This window comes from Rhinolophus sinicus, chromosome 17 (assembly GCF_057876585.1).
Source record: "Rhinolophus sinicus isolate RSI-liver-muscle chromosome 17, RSI-T2T, whole genome shotgun sequence".
NCBI lineage: Eukaryota > Metazoa > Chordata > Mammalia > Chiroptera > Rhinolophidae > Rhinolophus > Rhinolophus sinicus.
In genome coordinates this window covers 97827139-97843238 of record NC_142517.1, presented here as the reverse complement: position 1 = coordinate 97843238, position 16100 = coordinate 97827139, and the positions used below count along the sequence as shown (strand labels likewise).

At 35.4% G+C, this 16100-nt stretch overlaps 1 protein-coding gene across 1 annotated transcript; it reads left to right on the top strand.

The window, feature by feature from the left end:
• The first annotated feature begins 995 nt into the window (after positions 1–995).
• On the top strand, positions 996–12665 carry HSPA13 (heat shock protein family A (Hsp70) member 13). Its single transcript, XM_088793731.1, has 5 exons — positions 996–1150; positions 2663–3003; positions 6440–6653; positions 8386–8553; positions 9565–12665. The coding sequence occupies exons 1-5, from the start codon at positions 1126–1128 to the stop codon at positions 10230–10232; spliced, it is 1416 nt and encodes a 471-aa protein (XP_088649857.1). The 5' UTR covers positions 996–1125; the 3' UTR covers positions 10233–12665.
• Positions 12666–16100: the final 3435 nt, after the last annotated feature.

Here is a 16100-nt window from a genome sequence, read left to right as displayed (position 1 = left end):
CATAACATTTTTAAATCAACTAGTAGGCCAATGACAATTTATTTCTCCAGCAGGCTGTCCTGTTGTTAACAGGAATTGTTTGATTTATATCTAAGGTGAGGAAATAAATGTCAATTCTCCAGGATCATAGTTCCCGTGAACTTGAACAGCAGTAATGGACAAAACACACTCAGAAGGAGTCACTAAGTACTACCAGTGGCCAAACAGCGAGAAAAATAGGGTCTATTATAGATTAGAACCTGAAAAACACTTCACAAGTGTCCTAAATGGCCATCACATGTTACAAGACTTGTATATGAAAGCGATTCCTGCCACTTATGATTTAATTCAAGAGAAAGCTAACGTGTTTGGTTTTTGTTTTTAATGATCCACTTCAATGTTAGCAAAAGAGGAAATGTGTCCTTGCTTTCTTGGATAAATCACTTGGCTGAAATTGCTTTAATTCATTTATTCCCAAAACAAAAGCTGAGGACTGAGGCTCTTACTGGAGTCCCATGGACGCCCAGCTCAGCCTCCGTCGGTGCCCGCACTGTGGAGGGAATTTACTAAGGAGGCTGCGTTCAGAGCGGCGTTTAGTGAAACCCCATCTAGAATCTAGATTTCAGGCAAAGGAGAATGCTTTAAAAGGCAGAACAAAATAACAAAAGCTGTAGTCTGGGCCTGGTTAGGGACAAGGCCCCCCCCCAAAAAAAAAGCAGTAACTTAACGGTCCTCACTCTCCCTCCGGGGATGGGAGCAGATCAAAACTACACTTCCCAGAATGCAAAGCGGTGGGGCAATGCGAAAGAAATGACGTGTTTTTACCTCCAGCTGGCTCGAGGCGCTTCTGATTTGATTATAAGCTCCAGCCCTTCTTCTTGGCTGTCTTCCACCTCAGCCTAATTGGCTCGGCCGTCTGTGCGTGGGAGGGCGGCTCAGTCGTCCCTGCCAGCTGATGAATGGAAGCGCTCAGCCTCGCGACCTCACGGTAAATAAAGTCCTTTCTCTCGTGGGAAGATGTAGCTTCTCCGGCTGCGTCAGAGCAAGAGGACTACATTTCCCAGGTGGCAGCGGGGCTGCCGGGCGGCATGGGGGCGGTGCCTCAGATCTGGTACAGTCAGCCCAAGCGTCTGCGGCGGGACTGTGATGGCCGGAGAGATGACGATCTTAGGTTAGTGTTCGTGGGGGGTTCCCTGTCGCTGTTGTGGGCACTGGGGCGGTTCGGGGAGGCCAGGATGGGCAGGGGTGGTTGTCACACCTTCTGGATCCAGCTGGCGCGGCACGAAGGGTGCCGCAAAGGTGATTTAAAGGCGGTTTGGGGCTGTTGGAGCAGCCTCTAGGATGGCCCAGGCCGGAGTAGGCCCACGTAGGGCCGGCGGCAACTTTCTGCGTACCCCCCAGGGACATCGGGTGTTCGGCAACAGTTCTTTCTAAATAAACGTCGATTTTGAATCGTTGGTTGAATTGAGGCTTTTGAGGGGCTGTAAGAATGTGCATCACTTTACACCCCTTTGTGGGAGAAGGGGGAAGAGCCCCAGCAGCGACCTGAGCTGCAGACTCGAGGGATGCTGGATTTTGAGAGATCCAGGCCTCTTTCTGCCAGTCCGGGTTAAGAATTTCCCTCCCCGGACAAGAAGGTGATGAAATGCTTCTGAAATTTTTCACGTAGGAGCAAGAGGAAACGGGTTGGCACATAATTTCAATTATGTGTTCATAAGGATGAGCTAACGATTAGTAAAACAGACTCCGACATACTGACGTTTTGGGTCGTATGTAACATGGATGGACACAGGTGTATAAAAGCCTTCTGAAAGGAAGTAAATAATTGTAATATTCGAAGTGGCATCTTTGTGCATCACTTCTGTTTACAGTCTTCATGGCATTTGTTCATATTTGTTTTTCTCATCAGTTAATATTAATTGAATATCTGCTGTTTGCTAGGAATCATTCTTGGTGCAGAGAATACAATTTACCATATCTGCCTTCAAGTAGCTTCCATTTATGTTGTAAAGTGTATACACTTTTATGCTTCTTCCCTAAATATTACTTATGCAAGAACTATGTTCTTAGTTGATACTTAACTACAAAAAAAAGTTAATTATATTCTTTTATGAAGTTGACAGTTTAATATCTAAGCAGCTTTCAAAATCATTTTATCCCATTTACCCATTTCATCCTGTTGAAAGAAAAAAAGGAGATAAGGGGATAAAGAGTTTTAGCATTATTATAACAGTTTTTGCTGTGAGAATTTTAATAACAGAGTCTTTTTAATATGATAACTAAAACTATAAAGCTATAAATCTAAATATCAAGTGATCAAGAACTTATATATATATATATGTAGCTTTTGCTGCACGTGAATGGTTTTTCCTGTCAACATCACAATTATTATCAAAATGTTTTTTACTTTTTTATTTCTTTATTCACCCATAGTGAAGTACACAAACATCCAACTACAGGGTTTTTCGTTTGTTTGTTTTTGTTGTTACATCTTTTAATTGCATGTGGTCAGTTTAATGAAAAATGTGATGTTTGAGAGAAATGTTATCATTAGTACTATAAAAGAAAATATTTTGAAACTGTTTTTAGTCTTGTTTCAAAGAGTGACAAAATAATTTTACAAGAGTAATTTCACATATTGTACTAGTTTTATAAGACACAGCTTTTAATTTGTCTATTTCAGGATCGGCTGTTTTGACTCTCCTGTTGGCTGGCTATTTGGCACAACAGTATTTACCATTGCCTACTCCTAAAGTGATTGGCATTGACCTTGGCACCACCTACTGTTCGGTGGGGGTGTTCTTTCCTGGCACAGGAAAAGTAAAGGTCATTCCAGATGAAAATGGGCATATCAGCATACCCAGCACGGTGTCCTTTACTGACCATGATGTACATGTGGGGTATGAAAGTTTAGAGCTGGCAGATTCAAATCCTCAGAACACAATATATGATGCCAAAAGATTCATAGGCAAGATTTTTACCCCAGAAGAGCTGGAGGCTGAAATTGGCAGATACCCATTTAAGGTAAGTAATTAAGCTAAAATCTACTTTAATTTTAGTTCAGGGTACTATTTCAGTTAACGCTTTGGCTTCAAGTTATAAAACTTTTTATTTCAACTGACTCAGTCTCCTTGGAAGTTGTATTATCTTATATACCAATCTGGTATACGAGCAAGTCCAGGGTGAGTTAATTCAGTGGCTCCACAGTGCTATCGAGGACTTGGGACCTTATCATATTCTTGCTCTGCCATCCTCAGAATGCCTGCCTAGCTTTTTCCTTGTAGCAGGAAGGCTAATGGAGCCCCATGTACTATAGGTGGGGGGGGGGGGGGGTAGGTGGGTGGGTGGATGTATGTATGTATGGATGGATGGATATATTCTCTTGTGTTTGAGTGTACACATATTTGTATACATAAAAATAAAGAAACTAGGTATGGTGTTTTATGACTTGTTTGAAATTCATCAATGTATCATGGACAATTAGTCAGTAGATTCCCACCATCTTTAGTGGTTGCATGGAATGACTGTTTAACTATTTAATTACCCAGACCCTATCAGTATACATTTTATTTTTTCCCTCGTTTTCCACCAGTGTTGGAGCTTCAGTGAATATCCTTGTACATATATCATGTTATTCTTCTTGGTAATTTCTTAAATTTGAATCCTAGAGGTAGAATTGATAGATCATATGCACATGTTTTTAAGGCTTTTGATTTATATTGTAAAATTGTGCACCAAAAAGGTTAGGTGCTCCTAACTATTCTTTAGAATGCCTATACCTTCACTGGTTATTATTTTAATCTTTGCCAATAGATAATTTTTTTAAAAAAATTGGCATCTTCTTACTAGTTTCTTGAATTCCTATGATGTCTAGTGAGGACGGACTTTCAAAATTGGTTTATTGGCATTTTGATTTTCTTTAGTGATCCATTTCTTATCTATCTTTTGTCCTATTTTGTTTTGGGGTATTTATCTTTTCCTTGATGACAAAATACACTTGTGATGTTTTAAGTACCGTGTTTCCCCGAAAATAAGACGTAACCGGAAAATAAGCCCTCGCATAATTTTTCAGGCTGACATCCCCTGAACATAAGCCCTAATGTGTCTTTTGGAGCAAAAATTAATGTAAGACCCAGTCTTATTTTCGAGGAAACATAGTAGTTTTGCCTTTTTATAACATAATTGTGTTTTTGAGCTGTCAAGAACATCAATTTTTATGTAGTAAAATTGTCTCTTAATGTTTTTAAATGGTTTTGGACTTCCATGCTTTCAATGGCCTTCCCATCTTACTTACTTTTTTTGTTTGTTTTTTTTTGTCTTGTCGCCAACACTTTTATATGAGTTTTTGTAGGTTTGCTGTTTTTTTCTTTTAAACATTTAAATGTTTATTTCATATAGGATTTTTTTTTTTTGTAAATTATGAAGTGGGATGCTAAATGATAGGTTTTAAAATAGTTGTATCAATGCTGTTTATTGCATAACCCTTACATAAAAAATCTCAAATTTTTTATCCGTTTTTGAAGGAGAAAAAAAATACTTTTAGGTTTCTTTCTTAGATTCCTTTCTGTTTTGTTTATTTTTTGTTTCAGGCATACTGAACAACATAGTGATCAGGCATTTACACATTTACATAACTCACAAAGTAATAACCCCAACAAGTCTACCACCCACCCCGACACTGTACATAGCTATTAGATCATATTGACTATATTCCCCGTGTTGTACTATACATCCCCGTGACCGTTGTTTTAAAATTATAGTTGACATTCAATATTTTATTAGTTTCATGTGTACAGTGTAGTGATTAGACATTTATATGATTTATAAAGTGATCTCCCAATAAGTCTATTACCCATCTGACACTATACATAGCTTTTATAATACTGTCAATTCTAGTCCCTATGCTATACTTTACATCCCTGTGACTCTCCTGTAACTATCAATTTGTACTTCTTAATCCCTTCACCTTTCTGATCCAGTCCCCCAAACCTCCTCCCATCTAATAACCATCAGTTTGTTCTCTCTCTATGGGTCTGTTTCTGTTTTGTTTGTTTATTTTCTTTAGAGTCCACATGTAAGTGAGATCATTTAATGGTATTTGTATTTCCTAGTTTGACTTATTTCACTAAGCATAATAATACCCTCTAGGTCCATTCATGTTGTCGCAAATGGTAATATTTCATCCTTTTTTATGGCATTGTATAAATATACCACAGTTTAATCATCTTTTGATGGGCATTTCACTTGTTTCCATATCTTGGCTATTGTGAATAGCTTTGCAGTGAACATAGGGGTGCATGTATCTTTGAATTAGTGTTTTGGATTTCTTTGGATAAATACCTAGGTGTGGAATTGCTGGGTCATAAATAAGGTAGCTCTGTTTTTAACTTTTTGAGGAACCTCCGTACTATTTTCAATAGTGGTTGCACCAATTTGCAATCCCACCAGCAGAACGTAAGGGTTCGTTCCCTTTTCTCCACATCTTGCCAACACTTTTGTAGAATGATAAAATCATAAAGTTATACATCTTCCTCTAAATTACAGCTTTAGATACATGTTGATCTAAGAATTATTTTAAGGTCGCCCCCTCCCCTTAAGTTTCTAAGTAATCTGATTTTTTGTTGTTTCTCTTTCACGTGGGCTGTGATAGTACTGGTATCTTTGGACCTTATTTTAATAGTGTCTGTAGCTTGTTTTACTTTTCTCCACACAGGTGAAATACTTTTTGGAAGGTCAGGTTTCCTTAATTGAAACCTAATTATGTGGTCCAGAATGACTTGAGTAAATTTCTTATAATTTCTTACAACAGACTAATTCTCTTTACTATTGATGTTAATACAGTCTTTTCTGTTGGTGAAAGTAGGATAGTATGTTTTAGAATTAATCTAGTTTTTTAAATGGACAACTACATTCGGGATAATGAGGTAATACAATATGTGTATACACATAATACAATATGTGTTTTTGTAGAAATAAGAATATAAGTGATATTTGATTCTTGGATAAGAGCATAATGAAGCACTAAAATTGTTCTTGCTAATATGTTCTGAAACATTCTTTCAGTTATCTGTTACTTTTGGAACAGTTTATTTTAAGAAAAAGATCTTTAGTCACATACATGATTTAGCAACTGTTATTCTTTATATTTCATCATTCTTTTTTTTTTTTTTCATTTAACAAATATATATCAAGAATCTTTTATGTTACAGTTATATTCCTGGTGATGAATGTTACTATTTTGTTACCGAAAACTATGGTGTGGATTCATTTTAATAGATTTTAAAGTACAACTTTTAATCTCTAATCTTAATAAATATAATTGATAGATTACAAGTGAATTTTATGACTTTGTAAAGGTAAGTTTTGATTAAATAAGTCCAGTATATATTTGTAAGTATATGTATAATGTATGTATAATGTATACCATTTTTGCCTTTTTTTTTGCAAATCCTATCCACAGGTTTTAAACAAAAATGGAATGGTTGAGTTTTCTGTGACAAGTAATGAGACCATCACAGTGTCCCCAGAATATGTTGGCTCTAGGTTATTATTGAAATTAAAGGAAATGGCAGAGAAGTATCTTGGAATGCCAGTTGCCAATGCTGTTATTTCTGTACCAGCAGAATTTGATCTAAAACAGAGAAATTCAACAATTGAAGCTGCTAACCTTGCAGGTAATAGTCACCTTTGCCTGAGTTACATTTTTCTAAAAATGTTCTTAGGTTGAAAATCTTCTGTAGTAAAGTGTATCACCTTGAAAACTACCTATCTAGGCATGTAAACAAACTATATGGTAGGTAAATGGGATGGATTTTGATATAAGTTTACAAACAATAAGAAAGCACAATGTAAAATGTATGTATTATGACAACAACCAATCAGGCACATGACAAAGGCTGAGAGAACATGGACATATGTGAGCCTTGAGCTTTTTTCTTCTAAACTTTTCTTAATGTTAAGATGAATATAATTTTTTTTAAAAATGTGAGGTGGGGGAGAATCCATTTAACACCATTCAGCAGATATTGAGTGTCTCGATAAAACAGATAAATCCCCATTCTCGTGGAACTTATATTCTACTAGAGGGAAACAGAAAATCAGCATTAAAGAGAAGTAGATCATGGAGTTTCTCATGTTCAGCATGATTGATGTTTCGGGACAGGTAATTCTTTATTATAGGGGAATGTCCTGTGTACTGTAGGTTATTTCGCAGCATCGTAGCCTCCACTCACCAGATGCTAGCAGAACTATCCCCACCTCAATGGTGACAGTCGTCTGTCTCCAGACATTGCCAGATGTCCCTGAAGGGGCAAAATGGCCTCTGGTTCAGAATCTTGATACAACGTATATCGGAAAGTAACATGCTATGGAAAAAAAAAAAAAAAAAAAAAGGATAAGGGGACAGGATTGCTGGGTGGTCAGAGAGTAGAAGATCCAGCAGGTTTTAAAGAATGGTCAGATAGGCCTCGTTGAGAAAGTGACATGTTTGCAGATTTAAAAGAAGCAAGGTTGATAGCCAAGGAGATATATAGAAGAATTATGTTGCTGGAGAGAGATGGACCAGTGTAGCAGCCACAAAATGGAAATTTGCTCTTACAGAAAATAGGAGGTTGGCCACTGTGGCCAGAGCAGAGTGAGTAATGAAGTCAGAGAACTAAGGGGAAGGGTGTTACAATCTTTAAATAAATTCTTCTGCGTTGGAATAGTTTTTATGGCTCCTGCTACAGAAAGCCATATTACTTTGCAGACCACTTATGTGTGGCATTTAGTTTAAAGCAGGAATTTTTCTCAAGGAAATCTGATCTTTTGCCTGCACAAATATAACAATTCAAAATCAGATTTGCTGTATATTTCAGATTTGCATTTCAGGGTGTTGTAAGTACTCTTTAAGGGTACTTTAAGTACTCTTTAAGGGTATCATTGTAGCTATTTGAACATCTCATCTAGATTTTTCTTTTTATTATTTCTGTTTATTCATCTTTCTTTTTATGAAAAAGTCTTTTTTTAAAAAAAAGCACAGTAAGCTTATCATTTCTACAGCAATTTGTTATATAATGATTAAATTTTTATTTCTCATATATTCCCAAAAACATATGAAAATTAGAGGCGCAGAGATTTTTTTTAAATTAAGTATTAATTAAGAATATAATGATGTATTCCACTAAATCTGGGCCTTTATTTCTTTATATTATGATCTTTTAGAATAATTCTAATGATACCCATTTAGAAGAACTGATATTTATCCTTCTCATTTCATTATTTTTATTGGGGGTATGACTATTCTTTCTCACTATTATTTAATGGAGTTCATGTCATAGAAGAGATTAACATGTCAGGTTGAGCAGAAAGAAATTTAATTGTACCCTCTCATGAGTTGTTCGTTCTTCCCTCCAACCAATCATACAGGCCTGAAGATCTTAAGGGTGATAAATGAACCCACAGCGGCAGCTATGGCCTATGGTCTCCACAAGGCTGATGTCTTTCACGTCTTGGTGATAGATTTAGGTGGAGGAACTCTGGATGTGTCATTGCTGAATAAACAAGGAGGAATGTTTTTAACCCGGGCAATGTCTGGTAAGTAAAATATACAGAGTTAAGGAGTTTCAGGCACATTAACGTAACTAATTTGTAAACTGCTCGTTTAAAAATTTGTTTTAATATTCTTTGATTTTGGTCAACTTCTGTATATGTAGTTTTATGCTAATTTTATGCCACCATTTATGTGTATTTACAAAAAAATGTTAAGTCTCAAAAAAGGACTGGGCATCCTGTAAGTCAAATAAATATATTGCCAGTAGTAGCTCCCTGAGCCAATACTTTTCATGGCCATGGTGAAGGGAACAGAAGGGAAGAAATTATTTTAAAGTGAAGGGTGATCATTTTATTTTACTTGATAGTCTGTTTCACAAAATAGATATTTTTAGAAAATCTATAATAGTATTCTCTAGGAAGTGATAGTATTGTACATTCCAAATCTTTTAAATAAGGTTTTGTTTTAATTTAGTTTAAAGAATTAATAAGCCTGTTTGAAAAGTGCAGCTGTAAGTTATAGATGGTCTACCTTTTGCATTTGTCTTCCTGCTAACTGCACTGTCTTTAGAAACAACTTCAGTGCTGGGGATTTATATTACATTACTCTTCCTTTTAAATCATTTGTTTCTATTTTTCAGCTTTTTATCATGCAAAACAAGAATTTTTTTAAAAAAAGATAAAATGCCTACTGGTACTTTTTAATTATAAGAAGGACTTTCTTTTGTTGAATAATGACAATTAGTGTTTGTAAACTGCTACATGAAAGCCAATCTGCATTCTCAATATATTTTCTGAAAAAATATTTGATATCATTAAGAGATAGTTCCTTTTATGTCATTTAAAAAATTTAACCGAGATGTGCACTGTTTTTTAATAGTACACATTTGAGTTAAAATCGCTTCAACCCAGTTTTTTTTCGATCACTCTTTGCATGAGTAAAATCTTATAATACATTAATTAAGGAATTTGTTATTCCCAGAATATCATTTTGATACATACAGACGTATAAACATATATGCATAACTATAATGTAAACTTTTATTTTTGACTTAGGGAACAATAAACTTGGAGGACAGGACTTCAATCAGAGGCTGCTGCAGTACTTGTATAAACAGATTTATCAGACGTACGGCTTCCTACCCTCTAGGAAAGAGGAAATCCATAGATTAAGACAAGCTGTGGAAATGGTCAAATTAAATCTGACTCTTCATCAGTCTGCTCAGTTGTCAGTATTGCTGACGGTGGAGGAAGAGGACAGAAACGAACCTCAGAGTAGTGTCACTGAACTGCCGAAGGACAGACTGTCCCCAGCAGAGGGCCCCCTCGTAAACAGCATGTTTGGAGCTGATCTTTCTGAAAAGAAGAGTGGAGAAAGTCAAGTTTTATTTGAAACGGAAATATCTCGGAAGCTCTTTGACACCCTGAATGACGATCTCTTCCAGAAAATATTGGTGCCCATTCAGCAAGTATTAAAAGAAGGCCATCTGGAAAAGACGGAGATCGATGAAGTGGTTTTGGTTGGGGGCTCTACTCGTATCCCTCGGATCCGCCAAGTTATCCAGGAGTTCTTTGGAAAGGATCCCAACACGTCTGTAGACCCTGACCTGGCAGTGGTGACGGGAGTGGCCATCCAAGCAGGGATTGATGGGGGCTCTTGGCCTCTGCAAGTCAGTGCTTTAGAAATTCCTAATAAGCATTTGCAAAAGACCAACTTCAACTGAATTATGGAGGAATGGTGATTATTTGTGATCTTGTCTAATCTGTTCCTTTTTATCAGACCACCTCCTCCAAAAAAAGAAACTCTAAAACATCTCACAAATTCACCTAAAAGCAACATTTAGATACACAAAAATTTTACGTAACATTTTGTTTTAGAATCGAATGTGACCAAATTGATCCTATTTGATTTTGGAGAGATTCCATTGCAACATACTTTTAAAATGATAGAATTGAGGTAAAACTCCCTTGTAGGAGCTTGGGTGGCTGTATTTTCTGGATTCTGGAAGTAGATAACCATATGCACTTAAAATTATATTCTGTAAGCATTACCTAGTGCCAATTCCAGGACTCCCAGTTCTTACTAAATTGTATTAGCAGGAGCTGGTAATTTACATACTTGGTTATAGCATGTAACCATTAATTTGAACTATACTTGAAGGACAGTGCTGGTGTCAGATATTTACATTGGCTGGGAGATAGCAGTATTAGTGGTATAAGCTGCATATGTAATATTTAATAACTTCCATGTTATATAACAAAATTACTTTCACAAATTCAGTATCCCATTATGTGTCCTATTCATGCATTCTCTAGATTTAAAAAATAATGGATCAGTTTTTCTTTCTAAAATACCTATAGATATATTCAGATGTTTCAATAGCTGATAGCAGAAATACCCCGTTTATGTTCTAGTTCCTCCATCTGCTGTGCATCATTCTCTGCTTGGATTTCCATGATTTTGCCCTGTTAGAAAACAATGGGGAATTTGTAATTGCATTTTTAAAATGTGTTAATGTCACAATAAAGCTGTCATTACTATAATTTTTTGTGTTATCCAAGACCTTTGTAGGCAATGGTAAACAGCAGTAATTAGCTACAGTATTTGTTTTATGTTTTTGTTTTTGTTGTCAGTAAGCCCTGGAGAGTATAGCTTGCATTTGATTTAGTTTTACTGAGATTTTTTTCCCCCATATTTATTTTTGAATGAAGAAAATGTGCTCATTTGTAAAAACTTTGCTATCATTTCCCATTATCACTTTAAAATTGTCACACTTGGACTACTTTTAGCCTTAAGATGAGAGCCAAAAATTCATGGTACTGGAAACAATGTGGAAATGTAATATGAACGGCAGTCTAGAAAATCTTCCACCAATCAGCATTTGTAGCAGTTTTGTTTTGGTCTGTTTCCTTTTACAAAAGTGACGGGGACCAAGAGAAAAATAGCAGTTCTTTTTCTGTGATGCCCATATTATATGAAGATTTTCTTTTCCTTTAAGAGAAGCATGCTTCATATCAATATTCAAAAATTGTACTCTCGTCAACATTTTTGTTAAATTATATCTTACAAAAATTTTATCCATTGAATTTTTAGTCACTGAAAAAGAATTAAGCAAGCTCATTTCAGCAACATCAAAACATTTCAGCTTAGTAAAAAGCTGAATGTTAATATTTTTTGTAGATCTAAAAAAGAAAATTTCTTAGCAGTGAAATTGCTGTTAAAACATAATTTCAAATACTTTTGTGTACAGAAAATGTCTGTAGTAGGTAGATAGAAAAATATAAAATGTTTGTTGACATTTCATTTTAGAACTAATGGAGAAATGCCAAAGGGAAATCCTTCACTGCATTATGAAAATATTGAAGTGTTCTTTTGGACTTTCTACATATCTTTAATAGATTTTAGAATGGGAAAAGATCTTTTTGTGAAGGTCTTTAAGAGAAAAGTGTTCAATTTATTAAAATTTCCACATATAGAATTGGCATTAACCTAAAGCATTTTAAGGTTTTTGTTTTGTTTTGTTTTGTTTTTAAGCTGAATTTCTTCAGTATCTGAGATAGTTTAAGACAATCTGTTGACACTTTTAGAGGAAACAATTTGCAAAATAGGGCAGCTAATCTCATACTCTGGAATTTAAATAATTTGTGTCTGAGAAATATAATGTAAGTGTTGGAATTTGGGGGCAATAGTTTAGCATTTTCTCTATTATAGTTACACCTTTAAAAAATGAAGTAATGTCTGTCTTCAGTCATGTTTTAGGAGGCTATATATAAATAAACTTGACATCAATATAGTTTATTTAAGAGAAAAATGCATCCCGAAAGGGATCATTTATGCATAATAATTTGAAGACATTTTTCATAAAGCAAACCTACATTTTGGTTGTACATCTAGCTAGTGTTTTTTGAAGTACACAGCTTTAAAGATATGAACTGTCTTGTGTGATTAGAATATGTGAATGAGTAATTTATTTTGTATCAGGAATGTTTTGGTACTGTGTTCACTGAAACCACTGACGCACCTGTAGATACTACTGTGTATAACGTACTGAAGATTATGGTTATTGTGCATAACAGGTTGTGCCTCTTAAATGTGTGTGTATACAGGTAATTCACGTTTTAGTGTAAATAAATACAACTTTGCAGTTTGTTTTAAACTGTGTACTTTATTTTGTATTCAGGACTAGGCCTGAGTACATTTTTTTTTTTTTTTTCTTTTCTTTTTTTTTTTTTTTTTATTAATTAGTTTCAGGTGCACAAGACAAAGCAAAACTTAGACATTTATCATTTATATCCCTCACACTGTGTGAACCCCCCTCCCCCCATCCACTATCCCTCTGTACGTTCCCAAAACCTCTCACCTTCCCCTTATCCCCACCTGAGTACATTTTTGATGTATATAAATAAGAAAGGAAGTGGGGTTAGAGCTGATCTCATTTTCATGGCAGGTGACCCTCAGCTATTGCCTAGTTCCCTGCATCCTGAACGTCTCTGGAATTTACTTTTACTTATATCCCTAATTTAGAAGAGACAGTCCCTGTATCACATAAACACTATCTAGAATCCTGAATACCAATTCATGGTGTCTGACTATAATGGAGCCAAGACCTAAATGGATCTAGATCATAAATAATCCTGCATAATAGACTGCTGTAATCCTTTGGTTGGTGGCTAGTGCCTTCTAATTTTCTAATAAAGTTTGCATTATTTTTAGACAAAAAAAACTCAGTAATTTTTTAGAGGAATTCGTTTGATTAATGTAGTCTTCAAATGAGCCCTTAAAAATAGACTTGATTCTCTCCAATGTTAATTCCTGTGATTCCTTCAAAGTTGTATTAACTACTGTTGCTGAGGGACACAAATATGAGGAAATATAGTGACACTTCCATACTTACTTCATTTAACAAATATCCAACGCTCCAGGAGTTAGGCAGCTTCTAATGTGGCTGCCAATGATCCCAACCTCTTGGTGTCCTCCTCTTCCCTTGAATTTGGGCAGATTTAATGAGTCACTGCTAATGAACAGAATAATGCAGACTGGCTTGGGATGTCACTTCTGAAATTGGATTGTATGGTTTCTGTCAGGTGCACATGGTCTTGATGGAAAGAAGATCAGGCTTTTTTGGTGAATTCAGATGAAGAGTGGCCCTGGAAGATGAGCGGTGTAGGTGCACAGGAGCCCAGCTGACAGCACCACCGTCCAGCTCTGAGAGCCTTGGAAACCCTCTCTTCCTAGTCAAGGCTTCAGGTGATCCAGCTGCGGTTGAAATGTGAATGTAATGAGAGACCTTAAACCACAATCACCCAGCTAAGTGGCCTCCAGATTCCTGACTCATGGAAACTGAGATAATATATTTCTGTCCTTTTAAGCTATCAATTTTTTATTAATTTGTTATTCAGCAATAGAGTGTTTACTGTGTATCGAGACTCTTCTAAGTATATTAGTAATACCAATTTACTTTTGTTCTAACAAACTTATGAGGGGGTACTATTATCCCCATTTTCAGATAGGGAAATGAAGGCACAGATGTATTAGGTAATTTCCCCAGGATTATACAGCTAACAAATAGCAGAGTCATGAGTCCAGTGCAGGCCGTGCTTAACCCCAGTACCCTGCTGCCTATCCATCCCATCATACAATCCCATGGTGCCTTTTGTTCGGTGCTGCTGGATAGTATCCATGAAAGACCTCTTATTTACTAGATAATGTTAAAATTCAAGGTTTAGATAGTGTTACTCTTTTCCATTTCTGACAAGTTTGAATTTACAGAATTTTAAATGCAAAATGGTGATAATAGTACCTACTTCATCGGGTTTTTGTGAGTGCTTGGGACATAGAAAGTGCTAAATGTTTTGAATGGATGGATATGGTAGAAAGATAGGGAAATGACCAAAGAAGTTCAGTAGCTTGCCAGTTTTCTGTAGGATTATAAGAAAATATAACCACAATATCAGTTATTATTTTTCCTAATATTCTCAAGACCCTGATTCTATGGGTCTAATATTTCTGAGAGTTATTGAGAACTCTGATGAAATAAATTTATCTTGGTAAAGCATTAATCACTTTTGAAAAAATTAATAGACAATTTGCCTCACATTATTTGGAAGTCAGGAACAAATGGAGTTTGTTTTACACCTCATTGAATTAATTATTATTTGGTTTACCTAAAATACCTCCTAAAACAATTCAAATGTATAGCACTGTAACTTTATATATAACTATATATAACTATATATATATATATTTGTGTAATATATATATATACATATATATATATATATATATATATATATATATATATATATATATATCACAACACATTTATCCTATTTAGAATTCACCTATTTACATTAAATTGTCTAACACAGCTTATGTATTGGAAATTGGAAATTGGATCTCAGTTGTTAGTTGTAATGATTCCCCTTCTTTTATCTCCCAAATTGCTAAACAAATAATTTTGTCATGGTTAAAAAAGACTTTGTGGCAAAAAGTAGTAGTGACAGACCCTGCTAAATGCCGCTGCAAGATCTTTTCATTCTTCCAGAACCCAGTTTTTTTTGGAGCAGCAACTTACACTACTTTAAAACTTCCCCAGCTTCTTTTGCAGCTAGGGATGGCTCTGTAACATAATTCTGACTACTGAGAGGTAAGCATAAAAATCACAAGGTAGAAACCATAGGCTTTTTTTTTTTTTAAGTTTATATATTTGGGTTATACAAACATCTTACTCCATCATTCCTTTCTTGGAATGCAGATATGATGCTGGCGATAAAGCAATGAGTTTGCAACTACCAACCAACAGACCACATGGTGTTATAACCACTCTAGCCAACTTTGTCCTCTACCTCGGGACTTCTTTCTGCCTGAAAAAAATAAGCCTCTTGTTCACACTTTTTTTTGTTCTTTTGTTTTTTGTTTTTCTTGTGCTGTTAAACTTCTGACCCTAACTTTGTTGGGCTTCTACTTATGGCGAAAATAGAATACAAAGGAACTGATTCAACTGAAAAATTGGACAAAATGTATGAAACAAGTTTTCAAGACCTTCTGCATCCTGGCCAACATTAATTCTTGCCCATTACCTCTGTAAAATCATAGATATGGTAATGCAGGGAAAACAGAAGGCCATTCTGTCATACCTGGGAATTGTCACACAAATGCTCAGAACAGAGAGCCAGAAGCAGATGTGCAGAGAAAATTAATGGTGACTGAAGTTGTATTAATATGTATGCCCAATTCCCCCTGCACTCCGCTGTCAAACATTCTAAATTATTAATTTTAGTCTTACTCTCTGATCACGTTACATTTTAAACTATATCAGAGCAATAAACCAATGATGAATCACAAGTGTAATGATAAGCTGAGTTTTATAAATATGAATTCAAAAATTGATCCTATGTCATTTTCCTTTGTATACAAAAAATGCCTATGTGTCACTTCTAAATGTTTTGGGTCAACTATATTTCAAACTGTAATTTAGATTAAATCATTACAAACTTCCTGATTCTCTTTCTCCTTATTAATGTCAACAACAACCACAATAATGATGATGATAGCTGCCATGTAGTCAGGGTATAATATAATATAGAATACA

Bases quoted from the DNA above. Each gene is read 5' to 3' on its own strand.
- HSPA13 (XM_088793731.1), top strand. From the start codon at position 1,126: ATGGCCGGAGAGATGACGATCTTAG. The intron at 1,151-2,662 runs GTTAGTGTTCGT...TGTCTATTTCAG, and splicing joins CGGAGAGATGACGATCTTAG to GATCGGCTGTTTTGACTCTC. The intron at 3,004-6,439 runs GTAAGTAATTAA...TCCTATCCACAG, and splicing joins TTGGCAGATACCCATTTAAG to GTTTTAAACAAAAATGGAAT.